This window comes from Typha latifolia, chromosome 15 (genome assembly GCF_019914945.1).
Source record: "Typha latifolia isolate L0001 chromosome 15, TyphaL0001v2, whole genome shotgun sequence".
Taxonomy (NCBI): Eukaryota; Viridiplantae; Streptophyta; class Magnoliopsida; order Poales; family Typhaceae; genus Typha; species Typha latifolia.
Genome location: NC_133100.1, coordinates 9,210,234 through 9,231,500, shown reverse-complemented (window position 1 = coordinate 9,231,500; position 21,267 = coordinate 9,210,234). Strand labels below are relative to the sequence as shown.

Genomic DNA, 21,267 nt, shown 5'->3' with positions numbered 1-21,267 from the left:
AAAACTTCTAGCCTCGGACTTGTGGATCAAATACTCGGCCAGCAACATTCGGACAATAGAACAAAAGATCAACCTTCATTAAGGTGTTTGAATGCTTGACCAACAACATTCGAATGCCCCAACTTGAGAGCAATCTTCATCTAATGACGTTTGAACGTCGTCCAATAGCATTCGAACACCTAAACCCGAGAGTGCAGCTCGTCCAATGGAGTTCAAACACCATCCAATGGCATTAGAACGCTCAAGCCAAGTTCATCTCGTATTAAGTTATTTTGAATTATTTAAAATTTTGATTAACCTCTAAATATATTGAAGGTTGACATTTTTTGCAACATCTAGCCTCCTCCTCATCTCTCCCAATCTTCTTCTTCAATCTAGAGCCGACGTCATCAAGCCAATGTCTTACCCTTCCTTCTTGACTATCGATCTCTCTAGTCAAGTAGGGATTGCTATCTTCTTCTCTCTCCTTTTAACTCTAGCCGTTGGCTAGTCCTCTTCCCCTTCTTCTTTAGGCTTACCATCTTTCTTCTTTTCTAAATCGCAGATCTACTATATATCATCTTCATCTCCATTATTCCTTTCAATTTCATCATCTAGATCTCCTCATTTTCGTCAATTCCACTACAGAATCACCCATCCATCTTGGCCCTGTACACAACAGGACTATTCACAAAAATTACTCTACCACCAAGAGAGAGCAAGGGAAGGTAAGCTTTTATTTTTTTTTCTAAAGGAAGTAGAAAACCTAATGACTTACAATATTACGATTGACTGTGGGAGACGAAGATGATTAATAGGAGATTGATAGAGCGAGCAACTAAAACTGTTTGCTCAGAACTGTCCAAATAAGACTTAGCAAATTAATCCGCAACCTCGTAGCCATTTCAAAGAGACAAAAGCAAACATAATTTCTGGCCTAATGAAAAACAACGTGTCACAAATTAAAGAAGACTTCAGAACTCATCGAATGACCAGAAACTTGGATAGTACCATACAAGTGAGCCTTATTAAACATTCTCGAAATCCGTTAATAAATATTATAATTCTTTGATAAATACCACAATCCGCTAATAAATATTATAAATTTGTTGATAAATATATAAGCACTAATGCCCACTGATGCTTTAATAAATATATAAGCACTAATGCTAGATTGGTTTTACATATCGATATAATGACATTTTACTTATTACGGATTAATTCTTAGAAAAATACTTTATTCTGTTGTTAAATATTATAAAAATTAAATATACAAGCGCATATGTCATTGGTCCAACCGAATTGGTCTGGAGTCACATCAATCGATTTGAGCTCAAGTCATTGTTGAACTGGCTAGATTAGGGGCATTTTGGTCTGACAGGAGGGAATTATCCCTGGTATATTGTGCGATAGATAGAAATCCACGAGGCACATCGGCGGGCATAGCAGAGAGAGGATGTTGGCGAAGGTGGACTCCCCGCTGGCGATCGGATTTCGCTCTGTTCCTTGCGGTTCGTCTCCTTCCCCATTCATTTTCCCCCAACTCGTGAGTCTAATCCGTCGCAGCTTCTGACCTTTGAGATCCCACTCCTCGCAAGGTAGGTTGCCGCGTTTCGAGGTGCTTTTTCCCTCCCGACTCTGTTCCTCTCCCTCAGCACGTGGCAGGAGGCTGCCGCAGGTCGTCCTGGCATGGAAAGAGCTCGAGGTTTCTTGGAAGAGAGCTTTCGGATGGCAGACGGTATCCATCATTTGTTCTTCCTTTCTTTCTTCCCGATCGCCATGATACTGCAGTAGAAACTCACGTATTTATGAGATTGCATTTTGCCAGGAATTGTCTTCATCGCACCACATTGTCGTCGAGAAACGATCTGCTTTTCACCCGGGTTTGTGCTGTTCCAGAGCACGCAGATTCATCGCTGGATCCACCCGGAAATCGTTACCATCCTTTTGAGGATATAGAAGAGTCGGTGGTCCTGGAAGATGGTGAGGTCGGGCGTCTCACGAATGCTGAAACTTCTAGAACCATAATCGAGGTAACTGTCCCCCCTCTGGAAATTCACGGTGGTTCTTGAGATCCCCTACCTATGGCTTCCTTAGGAGCATTGCAGCTTAATCCACATGAAATATCCTCCTTTTACCATCTTGCTCAGCTAATAGAATTGAAGAAAGAAAATGGAAGATCTTCTTTCTATCCTCTTCTGACCAAGAACAGGATTTCGGAGCAGTACATCTTCATCTAGACCTTACAATTGTCGACCAAAAATATCGATCCATAGCTTGAGATACTAGGGTTTAGGCAAATTGACTTGTATGACTTCTAACAATGGTATATTCCTGTCAAGTGAGTGGCATTATCAGTAACTTGGCTGGCTGAGAACTTTGCTGCACCCGGGTTAGAACTGTTTGGTTTGTACATATATTTTCACATTGATGTATTGACAAACAACTGTATTTCCAAATATTGCACCTTATCTGAGAGTATATATGAACTTTTTCATACTGCAGTAGAAGTGCATTATGATATGATGCTGCTTTAATCTTCCTTTACTTATGAAGGTCCTTGCAACATGCAGGTGAATAACAAGGCAACATTAATATTTTCAGGTTTTGTTGACAATGATGTCCATGAGAACATCATTTTGCCTGATCTGCCTTACTTAACTGACGAACATGGAGGTATTTCACAGAGTTAAATCATTCTTTAGCAAACTCAATCTCCGATTATTTCGTGTCATTTCTTGGGGACAATACTCTTATTTTTTCTCTTGAAGTTGCTATATGGCAATCTGGTCAGATATTTACTTTGATGTGAACAATGATGAAGGCCTTCTGCAATCTTTGATTGCTGACGATAAAATAGTGGTATTACTTTGTCAGATCCTTGTTTACATTCTTTACCTCTATGATCTGATATTTTTACTGTTTCAGCTAATAATTGCTGTTGGCGCAGCAAGTTATGATAGGCTTGGATAGTACAGAAATGCTTGCAGAGATGGAAGTATCAACATCCGATTATGATTTTGGTTTGGAAGAAATCTCAAGCGAGGAAAGTGACACTGATGATGACTATGGGGAGGTGAATAATCTGCCACAGTTTCTATTTTACTCATTTGGAGAATAAGACAGATGTTCTCGATAAATAACTTTTCTATCAGGATGAGGTGATCATGCTTGAAGAGGAAGACGATGACCTTGTTTCTTCTGAAATGCTGACCAACTGGACAAACCTTGAAACTATGAACTCTTGCCATCCAATGGTTTTTGCTAAGAGAATTGCAGAGGTTTTAAGGACTTCCATATATCTGTCCTTGCTAGAACATTACTGTTTTTACTTACTATAAAAATTACTGATCAGCGCACAGTGACAGAATAGTATATAACAGGACGTTACATCCACCCTAGCTTCCACAAAAATGTCCAAAAACTGTAGGGGTGTTTTATGCTGCATTCCATGTGTCTTTACTTTCCTCTTTTTCCTTCCTCAGGCTGTTTCAGATGCTAATATGGATTGGATGGATCAGCCCTCTGCTAATATCATTGTACAAGGTCACTTAAGACCTACCTTTGTCAAAGAAAGCGCAATGGCCAAAAAACATCCACCAGGTGGTAAGCACAAAGACCATGAAAACTTCGGAAAGTTTTGAAGGACAGTATTATGTCTTCTCCAAATTTAGTTCATATAGAGAGATCGAGGTTCATCAGATACTTTAATGTGCAGGGGAACCAGATAAAAATCAACCTATGCAAAGCGGAGCTTCATTTTACAAGCTGGAAATTATAAATATTCAGTTTATTTCTGCAAGTGGAAATCAGGTTCTTTTCCTTTATAATGTTCATTTGTTTTCATGTTTATCATTTCCAGGTATAAGAACTTCTAAAGAACTGCGAAAATGCTAAGAAAAATGATAAATATTCAATGTGATAATTTTCTTCATAGATGCTAATACAAAGAACATGGAAGGTCATCAGAAGTAACAAGGAGGGCTAACAATATCTAATCAAGCATTTATAATAGGAAATTTTGTCACAGATAGGCTTATTAATGGTAATAGCACATGTTTCATTATTTATGTTTCTTGTTATGGAGGTTACTTCATGTCCTGCATATATGTGCTTTGGCTTTTTCATGTTACTGTATCTATGTTATTCAACTGTTTATAAACTTTATTTCCTTTCAGTCAGAAGTGAAAATTCAAGATTTTCGGAAAGCTTGCCCAGATGTTATTGCACATTCTGCAGCAAATATTATATCACGCCTAAAAGCTGGCGGAGAGAAGATTATACAAGCCCTCAAAATGCTTTGTTGGAGGAACAAGGGTATACAAGTAGAGGTATCATGTGATCATGTCTACCTATTTTAGTTGTAATTCTGACTACCGTCATTTTTCCAGAATGAATAGTTATGTACTGGTTGACTCAACTGGCTAAACATGGACAGTTTTGCCATCTAGAACATTTGAGATGTTGAAAAGATTGCACTCTCTTACTTTGAACTTAATTGGGAGCTGCTCAATCAATTTGCATGTGTCTTCTATCAAAAACTAATTTTTTACACTGTTACCCGGGTCTTGCCAATTTTTTGTTGGCATATATATCTGTTTTATTATATTTGTAAGTGATCACTTCAATTGGGAATTTTCAATATTGATTATCAATATGAACTTTTTAGATCATGTCTAATATCGGGACCAGTAATTTTGGATGATATCATCCATACACTAGCTTGCAACTTGAAAAGTTTGTGTCATATTTTTTTATCTGTCTCCACCCTTTGGAAGTTTATTGATCTCTTCAATTGGAATTCTCAATTCCAATTAGGAACTAAATTAGTAAATTCTTCAAAGATCAGCACTGTTCTCTTGTTGTGGGAGTTCATTATTTACTACAAAGAAAATCTTACATCTGTCCTCCCTTGATGCTTTTTGGAATGATGTCCTTATTGGAAGTTAAAACTATTGACACAGTACTGACATTTCAATTTTTCAATAATAATTCTAACCCAAAGTACCTGATTCAAGGGGAATGCGGCAATTTAATGGGTCAATCTGGAGGCTCTTTGTATTAGCCAACATACTCTATTATGTCTTTTCTCAATCATTTTTATGTTAATAAACTGTATGCTCAGCTTGCTATCATTGCAAAGTTTCTACTCCTTTAAGTCTTAGACATTTTGAGATGAGAAAAATTGAGGTCAATGATTTAATGAGATGTATCTTCACAGATCAGAGTTCTTTAAGAGATTTAAGCATCTGCTTTCAAGTCTTGGAAGGTCCAGCTGTTTTTGAACCAACTTGCCTTGAAATATTGATAAATTTGTCATAAGTCATAACCACAAGATATGGTCTTACATATCAACCTCACATGATATTCTTCAGGAAGCAGCCGTCATTGGAGTGGATAGTCTTGGATTTGACTTGAGAGTTTGCTCAGGAACTCAAGTGCAAACGTTAAGGTTTGCTTTTAACACAAGGGTAAGTTAATGTATGTAGTATGTGGCTCCTCGAAATATTAAGTTTGTAGTTTCTTGTACTCAAGCATGTGTCTTCTATGTATCTCAAGCATGTGCATCTTCTGGTCTTTTTTTATGATGGTGATGGAATCAACATAGTTGGAAATATCGAAGACTCTAATAAGCTACTAATTTCTGAATAGAAACTTTGTTGACTACACAAGATACCTTGTTGCCTTGCTCTTCTATGTTAGGTTGGACTCCACTCATCTTTTCTCGCATTTCAGGCTACGTCAGAGTTTGGTGCAGAAAGACAGCTTTATGATCTCCTGTTTCCAATACAAGTGAATATTTGAGACAAGGAATGAATATAAATTTTCAGATGACCGATCCTTCTAAGCCAGTTGTTTCTAATGTCTTTCTGGGGAGCCAGCGGAAATGCATCTCAGATAATCAATCAGTAGGTAGAATTTCCGGAGGTGAGCGGGTTGTTTCAACAATATGCTTTATTTAATTAATAATAAGAATGTCCTTTTATTAATATGCACAAAACTAGCAGGAGTGGCACCAAGCTCATCAGAAAGAATGCTGAGTGATCTTCCCACCTCAATCAATCTCAGGACTCGCAGATTACTTTTCAATGTATACTAACATTATGTAAGTGCAGTCTTTAAGAAACCAATATACCAAATAGGTATGATGCTTCAGTGTGATACATTCTTTGTCGCTTTCATTCTATCTAGAAATCATGTATTCAAAGACTTGCAATTTAATGGTGTTCATGTTTAAATTTCTTGACAGTCCAAAGACGAACCATCCTAGTCCTGGCTATGCTTCGTTTCTGATTTTCATGTGTGCTTTCCTTTTTTTGTGAATGAATTACAGTTTGTCTCATCAATTGCTTATTCAGTGCATGGATCTATTTCTTCATTTGCATCCATCAATATACTATTACACCCATTGCTAACTTATGAAAGATAGAACTTCTCGAGAGAGGGAGGGAGCATATACTCACGCCACTAGGAAGATAGAACTTCTCAAGATAGGGAAGAGGGACAACCATATACTTACGGCTGTAGGAATGGTTTTAGCCGTTAAAACGGGCATTAATATTGAGTAATATTTTAGAACAAAAATAGGTATTAGACATCAAAATCAGGTTAAAAGAGTAAAATGGTAATTTTAAATATCAAAATGGCTGTTAATTAGGTAATCAAAAAAAACTCGGCACAACTCAAAAGTAAATTGAATAATATCGAGATTTTTTCGTAATTATTAATAAAAACTTTTAAATTTTCATAATTGTCCCTACATTCTTCCAAGTATCCTAATTGCCACCAAAATTATTGTGTTTTTTAAAAAGAATCATTCCAATAGTTAAATCTAACTAATTATGATTAAAACACAACTTAGATTAAATAAAAGGACTATTTTACCTTTGTATAAGATATTTTAAATCGTTTAAAAGCTATGAGATATTATTTTATTTTATTTTTTGACAAAAGGCTATGAGATATTATACCCAATAACATAGTAAAACAAAAAATATCTTTTGTATGCTATAAAGATTGTTGATAAATACTTTACGCTCTAAACTTTTAAAAATATATATAAATTTAGTCATTTCTATATATTTGTTAACTTATCAATAATCTATTGAGAATATTATATTAAAAACCATAATAATAATTCTAAAAGAATGGAGATTTTGGTGGCAATTCTGTTATTCCAAAAAATATAATATAATTATGATATTTTAAGTTTTCAGTAACATTTATGTAAAAGAACCAATTCTTGAAGCACCACTTTATTATGTTACATCAGGTATAATTATAACACCACTAAATTATTATATAATTAAACAAAATACTTTTCTAAACTGGTCTAAACAAGTTTCAAGAAATAAGTAGGGGTAACGAGGTTTAGGAGTTTTATCATATCCAAACGCCACCTGATATATGCTTTGACCATATAAATACTGTTCGAAGCAGGATACGCTCAGTGCTTCTACTGCTTCAACATCGTCAAGAAACAAAATGTGACTTTGTTTATAACCAGTATCTATGGCACGATTACAGGCTGAGTAGGCAATCATTGAAGCATACCAACATTTCATTGAATAGAACTTCATTGGCCATGTAACCGCCACATCTGTGTTATCAACATTAAAGTTGTCTACAAGATATTCTCAGTAAAAAGCTAATAACGAAGTAAAACAAAATATAAACAGGGAGTGTAACTTACAAGCTCAACAAACCTAGTAGCAAAAGGGACAACATGATATAAAATGCAGGAGGGCCATGAAAGAGAAGACTCCTCTTTTTTTTTCTGCTAACAGGTATCCGAGTGTAACCTCATGCTACAAGACATCTTAAGGCTTAAACCGCCAGACATTACTAGCTCAGATGCTCTTTCTCCGCTCCCTCAATTCACTGGGTATGATAGAAACAGAATCTACACAAAGCCCCCCCTTAGAATGCGTGCAATCTATTTGCTTCATTGAGTATCTCAACACCAACATTTCTGTACCATTAGCGACAAAGTCACCTACATGATATTCTATCCAATTCCCTCGCTTGTTGTTTCCATACAAATCATCTTTTTCAGGTTCATCCAAGCAGCATTCACGTGTCACTTGCTGACCATCAGAAGTGGAAAGCTCAAAGCGGACAGGCTTTAGATCCCAACCATGGGTGTTCTCATAACTACAAAGACGGCGTCCAAGCCTCTTAAAGAACTTCCCAAGATGCAGCCTAAATAAAAGGCTATATACACCAGCAGGGAATGGAAATTTTACCATTCCATCAACTTCAAACCACCATATCTGCTGTAGAAATGCCACGATGTGGAACCTGCAAAGATTTAACTAGTTTAGCTTGATGGAAGTAATCTTTGAAGCAAGTGATCAGAATAGTTAGTAGCTATTAGTAAATATAAAACTGTGTGATTTAGAAGTTGATGCATCACTCCTGTGTCAGCTGAACCATCTAATAGAAGATAGTTAGCCTTTCTTATAAAATTTGTGGGCCAATTAGTTACCTTCAAAACAAAACCCTAACAAAGTTTTCCTTCTCTTTCTTCACCTTTCTTTTCATTCTAACAAGGATGTGCTGCACAATGGAGCAATAGATGGGGAGTCTGGAGACTTCTAGCCATTAATCACCATTTCTACCTGAAGTTGTCAAGCAGAGACCAGAAAGGATTTTTTAGCATAAGATTGTCTCCCTTGCTACTACTGCAAGTGGATCAACAGGAACAAAGGTACAATCAAGAGTGACCAATGGGTGAAGTGGAGTCACTGAGGCTATCCACTTATAAGCAACAGGTGAAGCTCGAGAAATATATCTCAAACCTACAAAGAAGAAGACTGTAGAAACAGAGAAGTGAATTCGAGCTATATATTAAGTCAAGCTCGAGCGTATTGGTTTTAGAGCTAGCCTAGCTCAATCCAGTCCTATTTGAGCTCCTCTCAAGCTCAAAGTGAGCTGAGCAGTGAGCACTGCTTCCACCAGTTTCAATTTGGGCTGACCTGACCTGACCTAACCTTTGTTTACACCTCAATAATATGATGTGATATTTTAAAGAAGTAAAATAAGATAGACTTCGGTCTATTTTGTATCAGATCTAGATTTATATTTGAAACTTCCAAATGAATCAAATCTAAGAAAGAGAAGGAATTTATTGCTGAACTTATCCGCCAGAACAAGAATGCTCTATGAATATACAAAAGACATATTTAAGAAGAAGAATGAGTAGAAGAGGAATAAGAGAATAAAGATATCCAGTGAAATAAGATTACATGCAATTCTCATAAACTTTTTGGAGTTCATCACTTCCATAATCTCTAATACAGACACACAAGTAATCCTTAAACTGTGTTTTTGAATTGTTTACATATAACCATCCTAGGGAATTATTTAATAATATTGGATTCATAGAGTACTCAGGAACATGCTAAAAAAAACCTAAAATAACTCCAATATGTATAAAATTATTCACTTCGAATTTTGAAAATGAAGATATCCTAACAAACAAATAAAAATTGATCCTACTGATTAAGATCTCTTAAGCATGTATATCCAATCACATCCGGCTGCTCCTTACTCTTATGCAGAATGAGTTCCATTATATATGCTTAATATAGAATATATATATACATCATTCTTATGGTTCTTCAGTCAATGTTGATCCTGTTTTTCCATGATCCACTGATCCACCAGAAAATTTAACCACACCAATCTCCTGTACCTACCCAGCCTCTTCTTTTCACCCTTTAAATGAAATCTTCTTAAGAAGACATAGTTGTAATAGGTTAGAAGCTTATTTTCAAAGCTCTCATATTAGCTCCCGCTTAAATGATAACTTTTATCTACCCAATCCTAACTATTGTGATATTGAATGAATTAGCAAGCTTACTATTCAATAGATCTTACCTAGACTCCTCGGTAGGAATCCAAGTCCAGTATCTACGGTCCTCGATCCCCGTTATAGACATGGCCTTGGCGGAGATCGATATGCAAACTCGTCCGGTGACTCTGTTGAGCCAGACTGCCTGCAGTAACAGTCAGTAAGAGTAAGATAAGGAAGAAAGGGGTGGATGCGGAAGAAGAGGGGAACATGAGGCATAGATGTCCCTCTCCTTTTCTTTTTCCTCAAATATTTACCTTGGTGCCATCGTCAAAGTGGACGGGGCGAGAGAGGAAGGCGAAGATGTCCTTTTTCTTGGCCAGGTGCCGGTAGCTCTCCCGGGGGAGCAGGGCCAAGATGTCGTGGTAATTTGGAGGCAGCTTGAACTCCCACACCGAGTCGGAGGAGGCGGCACCGCGGAAGGCACGGTTGAGGCGCGCGAGATTGCAGATCTCGGGAGGGGTCAGGTACATGAATACGCATGCCACGCAGCTCTCCGGTATATCGCCCAGTCTGGGCCCAACGCCTTCGCCTGATCCATCCGTCAGGTTAGAGAGGGTTTGCCCCATCTCTGCCTCGATCGATCAATCGATCTTACCCTCCCTTGTTTCAATCGAGCGATTGCAACCGAGCTACTAGTCTGCTACCTCCCTATCTAATAGATCTGCCCATCCCCACTCCTACTCCTCCTAACCTCTTGTACGTCTCCTCTTCCTCCCTCCCTGTTGGGCTCTGTCGATCAACAAGATTTCTTACTCTTTGCCCGAAAGGATTTGTATTGCAGCCTCTCTTTTCCTTCCCTTCTTTAATCGTCGTCCAAGTCTAATAAAAACAATAATGTCAAACTGGAATCTCCTCTGACCGCATGATAGTCTTTTACTTGCCGCCTCCTGGTGACATCCGATTAAGAAGCACGTGCAAAAGGGAGGGGGGACAGTCTTTGAGTAGAAAACATTATTATTTAATTAATAAATCAACAACACAAGGGAGTTAGAAATTGTAAATGCAACACATCGCTTAAAAAAATAATAATAACATATCACAATAACAACGAACGATTGAGAGGGGGTTAGTATGGAAGATTGCAGTCCCCTTCCACGATAGTTGGGCCAGTTGGCAAACAGCACTCCCACAGTTGCAGTTGTGAAGCGTTTTACAGCACTCAGTAATCACGGCGATTCCCCCGAACGCAGACTGAACTGGTGCTTCTCATTAGGGACTGAGATTGCATCTCGGAGGCACCGAATATTGCTATGCCTAGAACTCCGAGGCAGTAATCTTAGCAGCGCCTTTGCGTTTTACTTAGTAGCCTAGTACCTAGGAAAATAGTTAATTACAGATGCACTCCCTGAATTATACTTAGTAGTTTTTAAGATTCTAAATTTTTATAGGTTATAATATCCTTATCAAATTTTGAATCTAAGTAAAAAAAAGTCAAACTACAGTAACGAAATATACCACATAATTATTATACCCTAATTAATATATCATAATATTATTATTTTTAAAATAAATAAATTAAAATCACAAATTAATAATTACCTTCAAATAACTTAACTTCTCTGTTCTCTTCACTCGCCTTCTACGCATCGGGCACCGGCGGCATTCTATTCGCTGGAGGTGATCCAGTCAACGGCAGCGGCGGGTTGAAGGACGACAAGGACCTACGGCGTGCGGCCCAACGTCGCCGAGGGCCGCCGCCTCCTCGTCTGCGCCAATGCCCGCTAGCTCGCCACCGCCTCCCCGTCCCACGCGGCGTGGCCCCCCCTCCTGCTCCCTCCTCACGTTTCAATGCATTTTAGATAACTCAACAGTTCCACAACCAGATCAATTTTAGGAAGAATCCCAATTCAAATAAGATAGCATTAGCAAAATCCAGTAAACCAAATTGCTTTTATGACCAAATCAAGTGGCCACGAACATGAAATTTTGATTTTTTTTTTCTTGGAGAAATGTGAGATATCAAAGGTCAACTTTTTTTCTCAACAAAACGAATCAGAAGGATTGAATGAACTAAACCCAGAAGCAAATCTGCGACCTAAGCTCTCAAAGAACCTCCAAAAATGTCAACTTGGAGCGGAGTCAATTTGACATATTAGCAACTCAGCTAAGACTAATTGAGCAGAGATTACTTCCTTGGATCTGGAGGCGAGGATTGTCGTCGCAGATGGAAGATTGGAAGGGAAGAAAAGAGAGGAGAAATGCCGACAATGAAACGAAAAGAGAATATTTTAAGAGTTGGATTGGTGGGGCTGTCTGAGAAGAAGAATAACAACAGGGAATGGAGGAAGAAGCTATATCCGTACATTATTGTTGGACTAAAATAAAATTATCTTTCGCTCTAACAAAAGCATCCAGATTATTTCGCAACTTATGTACTTTGATATAGCTGCCACTTGACTTTCTAATTTTTTGTCAGTAAACAAATGGAGAGGTTACATTAAAAATTTTCTGAAATTCAGTAAGAACATTGCAACCTAAAATAATTGAGAGGTTATGTGAAAATTATATATAATTCAGAAGGTGTATATATAATTAACCGGCAGAAAAATTATGGTTACCACCACTTTATTTTAAATTTAAATTGCCGCCACTATATTAAATAATAAGGATATTTGCATATAACATCCTTTTTTTTTATGAAATTGTAGTTTAAATCTTATATTTATATTTTTATTATTTATAAATTGAGCTCTATTATTTAGTAAATATGTGCAGAAAATTTCTGTCATTAGATTAGTTAATTAAATTTAATCAAATCTATGAGTTAAGTTAACTAATTAAAAAAATTACTAAAATATTCTCAACTAAGTCATAGTAATGATATTTTAATTATTTTTAAAATAAGAATATTTTAGTTATTTTAAAAATAAAATATCTCTACTTAATAAAATATTCTTACTATGTTAGTGTTTATACATATATTTACTAAATTAGAAGACTTAATTTACAAATAGTGAAAATATAAGGTATAAATCTTAATTACCTTATAAAATGGGGGTGTTATTTACAAATTTTTTTAAATGATATATATATATATATATATATATATATGTTTTTGGGCACACAGAAATTACAAGGCACCGCTGTGTTAAAGAAACTAATATAGATAGAATTGATGTTTGCTTCATGACATGCATCGTCCTATTCTTCCAAATGTGTGCTTGTCATTTATACATATCCCTGATGTATGCCAATCCAATCGTGATATTTGTTCATCAATTTGCTAAATGTGTTAACATGCCTCTGCAAGCTCAATTGTGCAGAATTCACATTAAGCTTGGATTTAAAGAAATAGAATCAGGAAAAAGAAAAAATCAACAGCTTAGTGAAGACATTGTCGAGTTGATAATGACCGCAGATAAATCTAACGGAAAAAAAAAAATTAGAAGTGACCCAATCACGAATAAATTTTTAGTCATTTTCAACATGATTTTTGTACGAGTGAAAGTATGAATAGACTTAATTTTTCTATCAAATAAACGTTCTACATGTGACTGAAAGCAGATGAAAACTTGTTATGCATCAAACTTGTAGGAAAATGGAAACAATCAAGTGAACCTACTGAAATCATCAATGAATGAATGAGACATAATATTAAAACTCATTATTTGAAAAAATTGGAGCAGGTCCCTAGACATGGAAGGACAACTATAAAGAGAAAGTCACTTTTTGGTTTATGATAGGCAGAGCATGAAGTCATTTCTTTATTGCTGGTGACCGGAAGGTGGAACTTGGAAAGAACTTGACGAACAATACGAAATGTTTAGGGCTAATAAACTCATGCTCTTATTAGAAGATGAACAAAATGGGTTACAACCCAGTTCTGCTTGACACGCGATGGAGGATTTGCTCGGAAATGTAGATCCTTAACAATAATAATAATAATAATAATAATAATAATAATAAGATGGGTGAAATTCAATATGAACTTTATTGTCACGAGTAAATTTGTTTATAGAGATAAGAATTTTGGTAATATAAGGAAGATGTAGCATATTGTGGAGAAGAAAATGAGTAAATAAGTAGAAATTTTTAATGTCCAACTTTGCGTATTATCAAATTATATATATATATATATATATCATTGTGGACTTTAAATGGTTCTTTCCCGTTATATGGTTTTGCACTAAAGTTGACATTGTGAATGTTTGAGGTAAGATGATGTATAATGGCCGAATCTGGGACCAATACAAACCATATTATCATCTCAAATCATTCCAATGGTTGGATCGATCCTAGTTACCTTCGCAAGTTTCATATTGAGTTCTATCAGATTATCAAATCGGATAGAAATTTATCTTCTCCAAAGGTGACCATAACAAGTTGGTATCAGAGCTAGCCTTCCTTGGCACGCATCAGCTATTACGTCAACCACTAGATCTATGACGGCTCAAAGAAGTGAAGAAGAAGGGGAGACATCCACACGAGTGGAAGAGAGGAACTCTACACCTCCACACATTGTGCACCCAATGGCAAGAGGACCAAGTACACGCAATGTTGTCTCCTCCATCCTCTTACATGGATCCAAACATGAAGATGCTATCAAGGTCCATTGAAGCTTTGGGACATACTTTCTCCACTATCCTTGCCCAAACTATGGGAACCTTGAGTCAAACTATCATGCAACAAAACGCCGAGTTGTTGCGGGCGATCCGAGAAGGGTCAAATCGAGGACTAGAGGTACCTAGGTCTTTCACCTCTGAACCCCCTATGTTGGTGGGAGACCATGCCTGAACTGAGGAAAGATGAGCCTCACTGACGAGCACAGTTTGTCAACGAAGAAGATGATGATTGAGAGGGAAGAAAGAAAAGATCATGGCAACAACAATAGGATGCCATAGAGAGAGGGAATGGCCCAAGGAGCATCCTCCCATATCAATTTAAAGCTACATTCTCAGCCTTATTGCAAAGTTGGCATATTTGGCGTTGACCATTACTCTGTGACAAATGAAAGTATTGGGAGTTTGAGTTAATTTGGACTACTGCGTTCATGTCCTCTCCCATGAGAGTGATAATTCATCTTGTTTGAATATTTTCGTATTGCCATACTAGTAGAAAATGAGAGGTCAACAACCACTTTGATGGAGCTCAATTCTTTGCTCCTATGTAAGCAGTAAGCATCAAACCATACAATTCTTCAATGGGTAAAGGATCCACTCTTGTTGTCACAGATGTGACGAAGGGATCATCATGTCATATTCTTACCATAATCCAGCAGGTGAAAATGAGACAAATTCAAAATGAGATGGTGTCGGAGGTGATGTCGTTTGGTCTAACTCAAATATCTCTCAATTTTTCCTAATAAGTTCGTGTATCCTACTCCCGCTTCTTTCAATTAATGGTGCCTTGTACTACTGATATAGGAACTGGAGTTTTACGTTCGTAGAACGAGTTCTAAGGTATCTATAGAGAGTCATCACTAGAGATGCCAACTGTTGATGTAAGCTCCAAATAGTTGTATGGTGAAGGATAAGATGACCGTGACAAACGAAGTCCTGATATTACGATAATCAATAAGCAACTTGGTACTCTTTGATTCCGTTTCAAGCCATTGTTCAGTATGAAGAGAGTCATGCCATAGCGAATGATCTTTTGGTTGTAGGTTGGAACCCAAAGACATCTCACTGGGATTTGCTGGAATCGACGCTAACCTATCAGCACAAGACATAAGCAGAGACCATCAGGAAGACTATGGGAAAACCTGCTGTATCGAGTTAGATCAAGATTCAATTTCGTGTGAAGTCATTTCCACTTAGCTTACTAGCAGCAAATATCTTACGTTCTTTTCAAAGTAGTACACATTTTGTCAGGTATCATTATCATCATTGTTATTCAAGGTATGGTATTGAAATTTGTTGGATGTAATGAGGGCACCACGACACTAGCTGCGATTCATGTAACAACAAGCGTAAATCGGGACCGATCATCCGCCGTCTGTGATTTGCGCTGTAGGGCAGGGCCACGGCAGTTTCTCTATTGCCTATTTTCACACTTCCATATTTGTTAACATATTTTTGGTGACTTATGGGGTGATAATTGATAAACCTGCTTCTTTGTCATCCTTCAGTATTAGGTGGTAGAGAATGGTCTATGTTCAAACTAAGAAGCCCATCTTTCAAATGCATTAGCTGATTCAGATTACAGATTTAGGGTGCATATATAATATAAGAGAGAACCAATCTTAACCTCGCCAACAACGTAATTTTAGATGATATTGTATTTGGCTTTTGCACTTGTGCTGTGGCCTGTGGCAATAGGAAATGCATTGCCTAGAGTATCAGAAATTCAGACCTGTTGGTGGACCAGTTAGAGAGATCATTTCTCGGGTTCGGATCTTCTACTAGGCATGGGAAGATCCGATTGCCTGCAAAGTGGACAGAGATGAATGGCCACCGGTCCTCTTCTTTTCTCTCCCTTAGATGATTTGTTTTACTTTTTCAAAGAGAATTGGCAAAATGAGCTCCTCCCTAGACTTATAAACTGAATCGAAGAACGGTGTCCATTCCTCAAAGCTGGCCGCATCAGCATCTCTGTCTCTCCCTACATGTCGACGATGTCATCTTCCTCGTTTCTTCTTCGCCGACGTCTGCTTTATCAGCACAAAGCACCTAGAAAATCCGAACCTCGACAAGTGGAGCTCTAGACAAAATATGGGCAAGGCAAATCTATTACAAATCAGCGAGCGATTCCCTCGGTAACATTCCTTCTATGTAAAATTCTCTTTTTCTCAAAACAGAGTAACACACCCGCTTCCTAATTCTTCTCCGGTGTGGGGAGTAGGAGTCAAAGGACTCTGGTCGCGGCGCATAGGGAAGGAGCCACTGTGATGGACTGGTGGGTGTCCCGTGTGCGGCTACCACTACTTCATTAGTGGGGCCAAGTGAGCGGGGAGAGAGAGCAGAGGGAGATTATTGTGGTGGGGATCGATGTCGGAGTTCCGTTGGTGGGGGAGCCACGGGAATGGGAGGTTGAAGGCGGCGGCGAGAGGCTGGGAGACGCTCGGTGAGAGGGTAAGTGAGAGGGTAAAGGAGGAGTTGATGGAGATGCTGACGTGGCAAGATTTTTTTTTTTTTTTTGTCGGAACTGTTAATTCTTATCCTTTTATTTTCAGAGGAACTTATTAGTTGGCCAATTATTTTCGAAAAGATGAAAAGGTGTGCAGTGTTTGAATTAAGGAGTAAGGACCATGGTTTCGATCCACGCCACACGCGGAAAACTTGTAAACTGTGGTACGGGACCGAGGGGACGACGTCGACCAAAGAAGCATTAAGGAAGAAGTGGAGGTTTACAGATGGTGAGGACATAGGACATGGACATGGACGTGGAGGAGGCGAACACGTCAGTTTAATCGGCTCAAGTAGCTTTTCTCTCAATTCTGTGGACTTCTTGACAAATGGATTGGATTTGGCGTTACAAAACCATGGGCAGTTTCCCGCAGCAGTTTTTCTATGGCCTAGGATGGAACCCAAAAGTGGTTTTGTAGGCCCCACAGCACAAGGTCATCATAAATCAAACAAGGAGAGCAGACCATTCAGAGGCGCCCTGGCCGCTCTCTCTCTCTCTCTCTCTCTCTCTCTCTCTCTCGTCTGGCGAAACTATCAAACCAAAGACGGAAACCATTTTTTTAAAGTATCTCTCCCTCTCTCTATCTCTCTGTAGGAAGCAAAGCACAGAAAACCGCCATCTTGCCACCTAAAAACCGGCGGCACCACCACAGGTCCATCCCACGGAGAGGAGAAGAAAATACCGCAGAAAGGAATAAATAAAATGAAATTGGTTCGTTCCCCCTGGTTTTGATATGTTTACTTTTATGACCTTATTAAGCTGCCATCCATCCCCATTAATCTTCTGAGGGGAATATCTACGCCTCTTTCTTCTTCAATTGTTGCAAGGGCAGAAAAGAAGATCAGTGAGCATGGAAGGAAACAATGGAATGTCCGGAGGGATGCGACCGACCAGCATGAGCTCAGCCGGAATGCTAGGGCTAGAGATGCCGCTCCACCATCCCCAGCAGCAACAGCAGCAACAACAACAACACCAACACAACCACATGTTAGCTTTCCCGCCCCAACCGCTCGTCCCAGAACATCACTCCATGAGGCAACAACCCTCGTACCCTCACTACGGAGTCAAGAGAGGGCACCAGCAGCATCAACAACAGCCCGCTATGAGCTCCGAGGACGAGCCCGGATTTGGAGATGACGGCGGCGACGGGGCCAAGCTTTTGTCGCCGTCGCAGTCACCCTGGACGAGGATGAAATGGACGGACAGCATGGTCCGCCTCCTCATCTCAGTCGTCTACTGCGTCGGGGATGACGGCGGAGGTACCGCAGCCTCCGGGGAAGGGGAGCAGCAAGTGCACCACCCCTCGTCGGCGGCGGGGAGGGGAAGGAAGGGAGGCGGAGGTGGGGCGGCGGCGTCGCTGCTGCAGAAGAAGGGTAAGTGGAAGTCGGTGTCGAGGGCGATGATGGAGAAGGGTTTCTACGTGTCGCCACAGCAGTGCGAGGACAAGTTCAACGACTTAAACAAGCGGTACAAGAGGGTAAACGAGCTGTTGGGGAAAGGGACGGCGTGCCGAGTGGTGGAGAACCAGGCCCTCCTCGACACCATGGACCATCTCTCCCCTAAGGCCAAGGAAGAGGCCCGCAAGCTCCTCAACTCAAAGCACCTCTTCTTCCGCGAAATGTGCGCCTACCACAACGCCGGCGCGCCAACTATCCCGTCCTCGGTGCCGCCGGATCCGCAGCCCTGCTTCGCCCACCCGCCCAGCCGGGTAGAACAGGCGGCGGCCACGGGGAAGGGATCCGGACCTGTAGCACCCTCGACTTCTGCAACTGCCGCCGTCGCCGTGGATCAGATGGAGCATGCGATGGGAGCTGATAAAGAAGAGGACGAGGATGACGACGATGACGATGTAAGCAGTGAGGACGATGACGATGATGATGGCGATGATGAAGACGAGTACGATGACGACGGTGACGATCAGGATGACGTCGGCAACAACAAGCAGCACCGCCACCACTACCACCACCAGCAGCAGAAGCGAGAGGATCAGCAGGTGGACGGGGAGAGTGGCGGGAAGAGGGCGAAGAGGACCTCGCAGCTGCTGTTTCCGACTTCGGCCTCTCCCCCACTTTCGCTGTCATTGTCGTCGCCTGTCTCGGCTACTTCCATTCATCAACTGAGCGGGGAGTTGATGGCTATGAGCGCCGGGGTGGGGGGAGAGCAGCAACAAAGTCAGATGAAGCAGTGGCTGCGGAGGAAGGAGACGGAGCTGGAGGAACAGAGCGTGGAGTACCAATGCCGGGCATTCCAGTTGGAGCGGCAGAGATTCAAGTGGCTCCGGTTCAGCACCAAGAAGGAGCGTGAGATGGAGCGCATGAAGCTTCAAAACGACAGACTCCGGCTGGAGAACGAGCGGATGCTCCTCCTCCTCCGTCAGAAGGAGCTTGAACTCGCCACCAGCAACGGTGATCAGTCGAAGAACAACAACAACATTAATGCGAACCCCAAGCGCCCCGCAGAACACCACCTCAACCCAAACGATCATGATCAACCTTACGCTGCCGCCTGAATATTATTCCGGATCGAGCGCGGCGCCAATGCTTCTTTTTTCCTTCATCTTCTTCTTCTTTTCTTTGTATTTTGTTGCACATGCATCTACGGTTTTCCTGCGTGCTTTAGATCGATGGTATGTTTCGCATTGTCCAAAAATATCTCTAAATACAAATTGATCACATGTTAGTTGTCTGTCGCTTTTCTCTTTTATGGCCAATCGTTATTGACAAGTCAGCACTTGACCTTGGTCAATAAGTCTCTCCCTATGCCCATCTGCGAATGGCTCCTAGTCAACTTGCCCGTTATATTTCGACCCTGAGCTATGGCTTCGGAGCCGGGCTAACCAAGCGAGGAGCTGCCGAACTCAACAGGCTTCTGTGGCTCGAGGGAGAAAGGGCACTTACAAAAACCACCAAGCTCATCCAGGCGAATGTGTTAGAGAGGGTAATTCCGGTTCAAGAATACTTTGTTTGGGGGAGTTCTTGGTCTTGGGAGATCCATTCCCAACCAGCTTCTTAGATCCCACCTTTCAAGGATTTAGAAGGGCATTGATATTTTTGTTGTCTCTCATATGGATGATGGATATCATATGTTTAGAGTTTAATGGGCAGATCTTGCGTTTGATTCGGTGGAAAGATGACTTCTTTCCTTGTTCGTTGTTGAAAGTTGAGGGTTGATGATATGTTTGCTCAAAACTGAACCTGGTTTGTCAGGAATGAATGGAGAGTCAAAACTGTAGAATATAAAATATAAAAATTATTATTATTTAATAATTTAAATTTTTAGAATAATTTTTGAATTAACATAGTATCAAACTAGATGTACTTTGGTTTAAATCTTGTCGTATTAATCTCCACTTTTTAGGTTAAGAAAATATCTCAATTAAAAAATGAAGGAGAGTATTAGAATATAAAATACAAAAATTAGTTTTCTAATTCAAGTCTTTTTATATCATTTTTTAAAATTAAATTTACCTTTCGAGCTTATTAAGATATCATGGCACAAAAGTAAGGGAGAGTGTTAAAGTACGAAAAACATATTGGTGAGTTAGCAAAACAGTTTGGATTAGGCTAAAGGAGAACAATAGACACCAATTTGCATATACGAGAACTTCTCATGTGTCTATTTTGCATGTTGAGTTATTTAACATAGTGATAAGGCAAATGCCTCGCCGCCCTCGACTAATGAGAATCACCATCTACAGCGCAACCGACCGTTGTAAGCGGAGGCACCTAGAGGATAGATAGGGATATGCTTGTTGTTGACGAGTTGGCGCTGAAAGCTGGGCAGAAGGTTTTTGGACTATGATAGGTGTTTTACAAAATAGGGCAGCAGAAACGAATCCCTAATCAAACACTAACAATCTCAATGGAATAGTAAAGGACAAATCTAATTCAATTAGAAAAAATTATCAATAAGATGCTTATAAAGCATCTAATTATTTTTAACTGTTATCCGGCCTAGAATCCTAATTAAAACCCGATTGAATGCCTTTCAAATAATAAATTTTTCGAACTCTCTAGTAATAGACATAATTATTAGGTCTGACCTGCCCAAATTCGACTCAACTCGCCCAATTTTAACCGAGCTAAGCCCGGCTCGGACCCGATTTAGACCTGGCCCAACCCAAACTCAATATGGTAGTGGGCGGCATGAGCTAAGCCTTTGTCCGTCCGACCCGGCCCGAAAGCCCGATCCACTACTCTCGTCTATAGCCCAAGTATATATATATTTATATAATTATTTTAGTCTCACATTAAATATTTAGTAAACTATATATTAATATATATATATATATATATATATTAATAAAAAATAATTAAAACATCCTCGTATAAGCCCGTTAAACTCTCAATGATCGTACGCCGGCG

At 39.6% G+C, this 21,267-nt stretch overlaps 3 protein-coding genes across 6 annotated transcripts; 2 read left to right on the top strand and 1 right to left on the bottom strand.

Annotated features, from left to right (window-relative positions):
* The first annotated feature begins 1,378 nt into the window (after nt 1-1,378).
* Nucleotides 1,379-6,235, top strand: LOC140802273 (uncharacterized protein At3g49140-like). 2 transcript variants are annotated; one of them, XM_073157739.1, is made up of 13 exons: nt 1,379-1,490; nt 1,582-1,717; nt 1,808-2,012; nt 2,553-2,655; nt 2,774-2,841; nt 2,930-3,055; nt 3,135-3,260; nt 3,465-3,585; nt 3,698-3,792; nt 4,158-4,310; nt 5,355-5,450; nt 5,716-5,907; nt 5,988-6,235. In XM_073157739.1, the coding sequence occupies exons 1-12, from the start codon at nt 1,436-1,438 to the stop codon at nt 5,782-5,784; spliced, it is 1,353 nt and encodes a 450-aa protein (XP_073013840.1). In that variant the 5' UTR covers nt 1,379-1,435; the 3' UTR covers nt 5,785-5,907; nt 5,988-6,235. The 2 variants fall into 2 exon arrangements, with proteins under 2 accessions (XP_073013840.1, XP_073013841.1); XM_073157740.1 differs by lacking the exon at nt 3,135-3,260.
* A 1,277-nt stretch (nt 6,236-7,512) lies between these two features.
* On the bottom strand, nt 7,513-11,472 carry LOC140802306 (F-box protein PP2-A15). Of its 2 annotated transcripts, XM_073157788.1 has the most exons (4): nt 11,378-11,472; nt 10,093-10,725; nt 9,862-9,980; nt 7,513-8,280 (listed from the first exon to the last, which is right to left on the bottom strand). In XM_073157788.1, the coding sequence occupies exons 2-4, from the start codon at nt 10,402-10,404 to the stop codon at nt 7,830-7,832; spliced, it is 882 nt and encodes a 293-aa protein (XP_073013889.1). In that variant the 5' UTR covers nt 10,405-10,725; nt 11,378-11,472; the 3' UTR covers nt 7,513-7,829. The 2 variants fall into 2 exon arrangements, with proteins under 2 accessions (XP_073013889.1, XP_073013890.1); XM_073157789.1 differs by lacking the exon at nt 11,378-11,472 and having other exon boundaries at nt 10,093-10,745.
* Nucleotides 11,473-16,250: 4,778 nt separating this feature from the next.
* LOC140802414 (uncharacterized) lies at nt 16,251-19,588 on the top strand. 2 transcript variants are annotated; one of them, XM_073157935.1, is made up of 5 exons: nt 16,251-16,532; nt 16,619-16,848; nt 16,950-17,336; nt 17,498-17,614; nt 17,736-19,588. In XM_073157935.1, exons 4-5 carry the CDS (start codon nt 17,606-17,608, stop codon nt 19,410-19,412), a joined length of 1,686 nt encoding a protein of 561 aa, XP_073014036.1. In that variant the 5' UTR covers nt 16,251-16,532; nt 16,619-16,848; nt 16,950-17,336; nt 17,498-17,605; the 3' UTR covers nt 19,413-19,588. The 2 variants fall into 2 exon arrangements, with proteins under 2 accessions (XP_073014036.1, XP_073014035.1); XM_073157934.1 differs by having other exon boundaries at nt 16,950-17,614.
* The last annotated feature ends 1,679 nt before the right edge of the window (nt 19,589-21,267 follow it).

What these genes read in the sequence shown, in the direction of transcription:
- LOC140802306 (XM_073157788.1), bottom strand. Translation starts at nt 10,404, where the DNA reads ATGGGGCAAACCCTCTCTAACCTGACGGATGGATCAGGCGAAGGCGTT. An exon ending in ACTTTGACGATGGCACCAAG is followed by an intron (nt 9,981 to 10,092) that starts GTAAATATTTGA and finishes CTGTTACTGCAG; the next exon opens with GCAGTCTGGCTCAACAGAGT. An exon ending in ATTCCTACCGAGGAGTCTAG is followed by an intron (nt 8,281 to 9,861) that starts GTAAGATCTATT and finishes AAATCTTTGCAG; the next exon opens with GTTCCACATCGTGGCATTTC.
- LOC140802273 (XM_073157739.1), top strand. Translation starts at nt 1,436, where the DNA reads ATGTTGGCGAAGGTGGACTCCCCGCTGGCGATCGGATTTCGCTCTGTT. An exon ending in CTTCTAGAACCATAATCGAG is followed by an intron (nt 2,013 to 2,552) that starts GTAACTGTCCCC and finishes TGCAACATGCAG; the next exon opens with GTGAATAACAAGGCAACATT. An exon ending in TTGCTGACGATAAAATAGTG is followed by an intron (nt 2,842 to 2,929) that starts GTATTACTTTGT and finishes CTGTTGGCGCAG; the next exon opens with CAAGTTATGATAGGCTTGGA.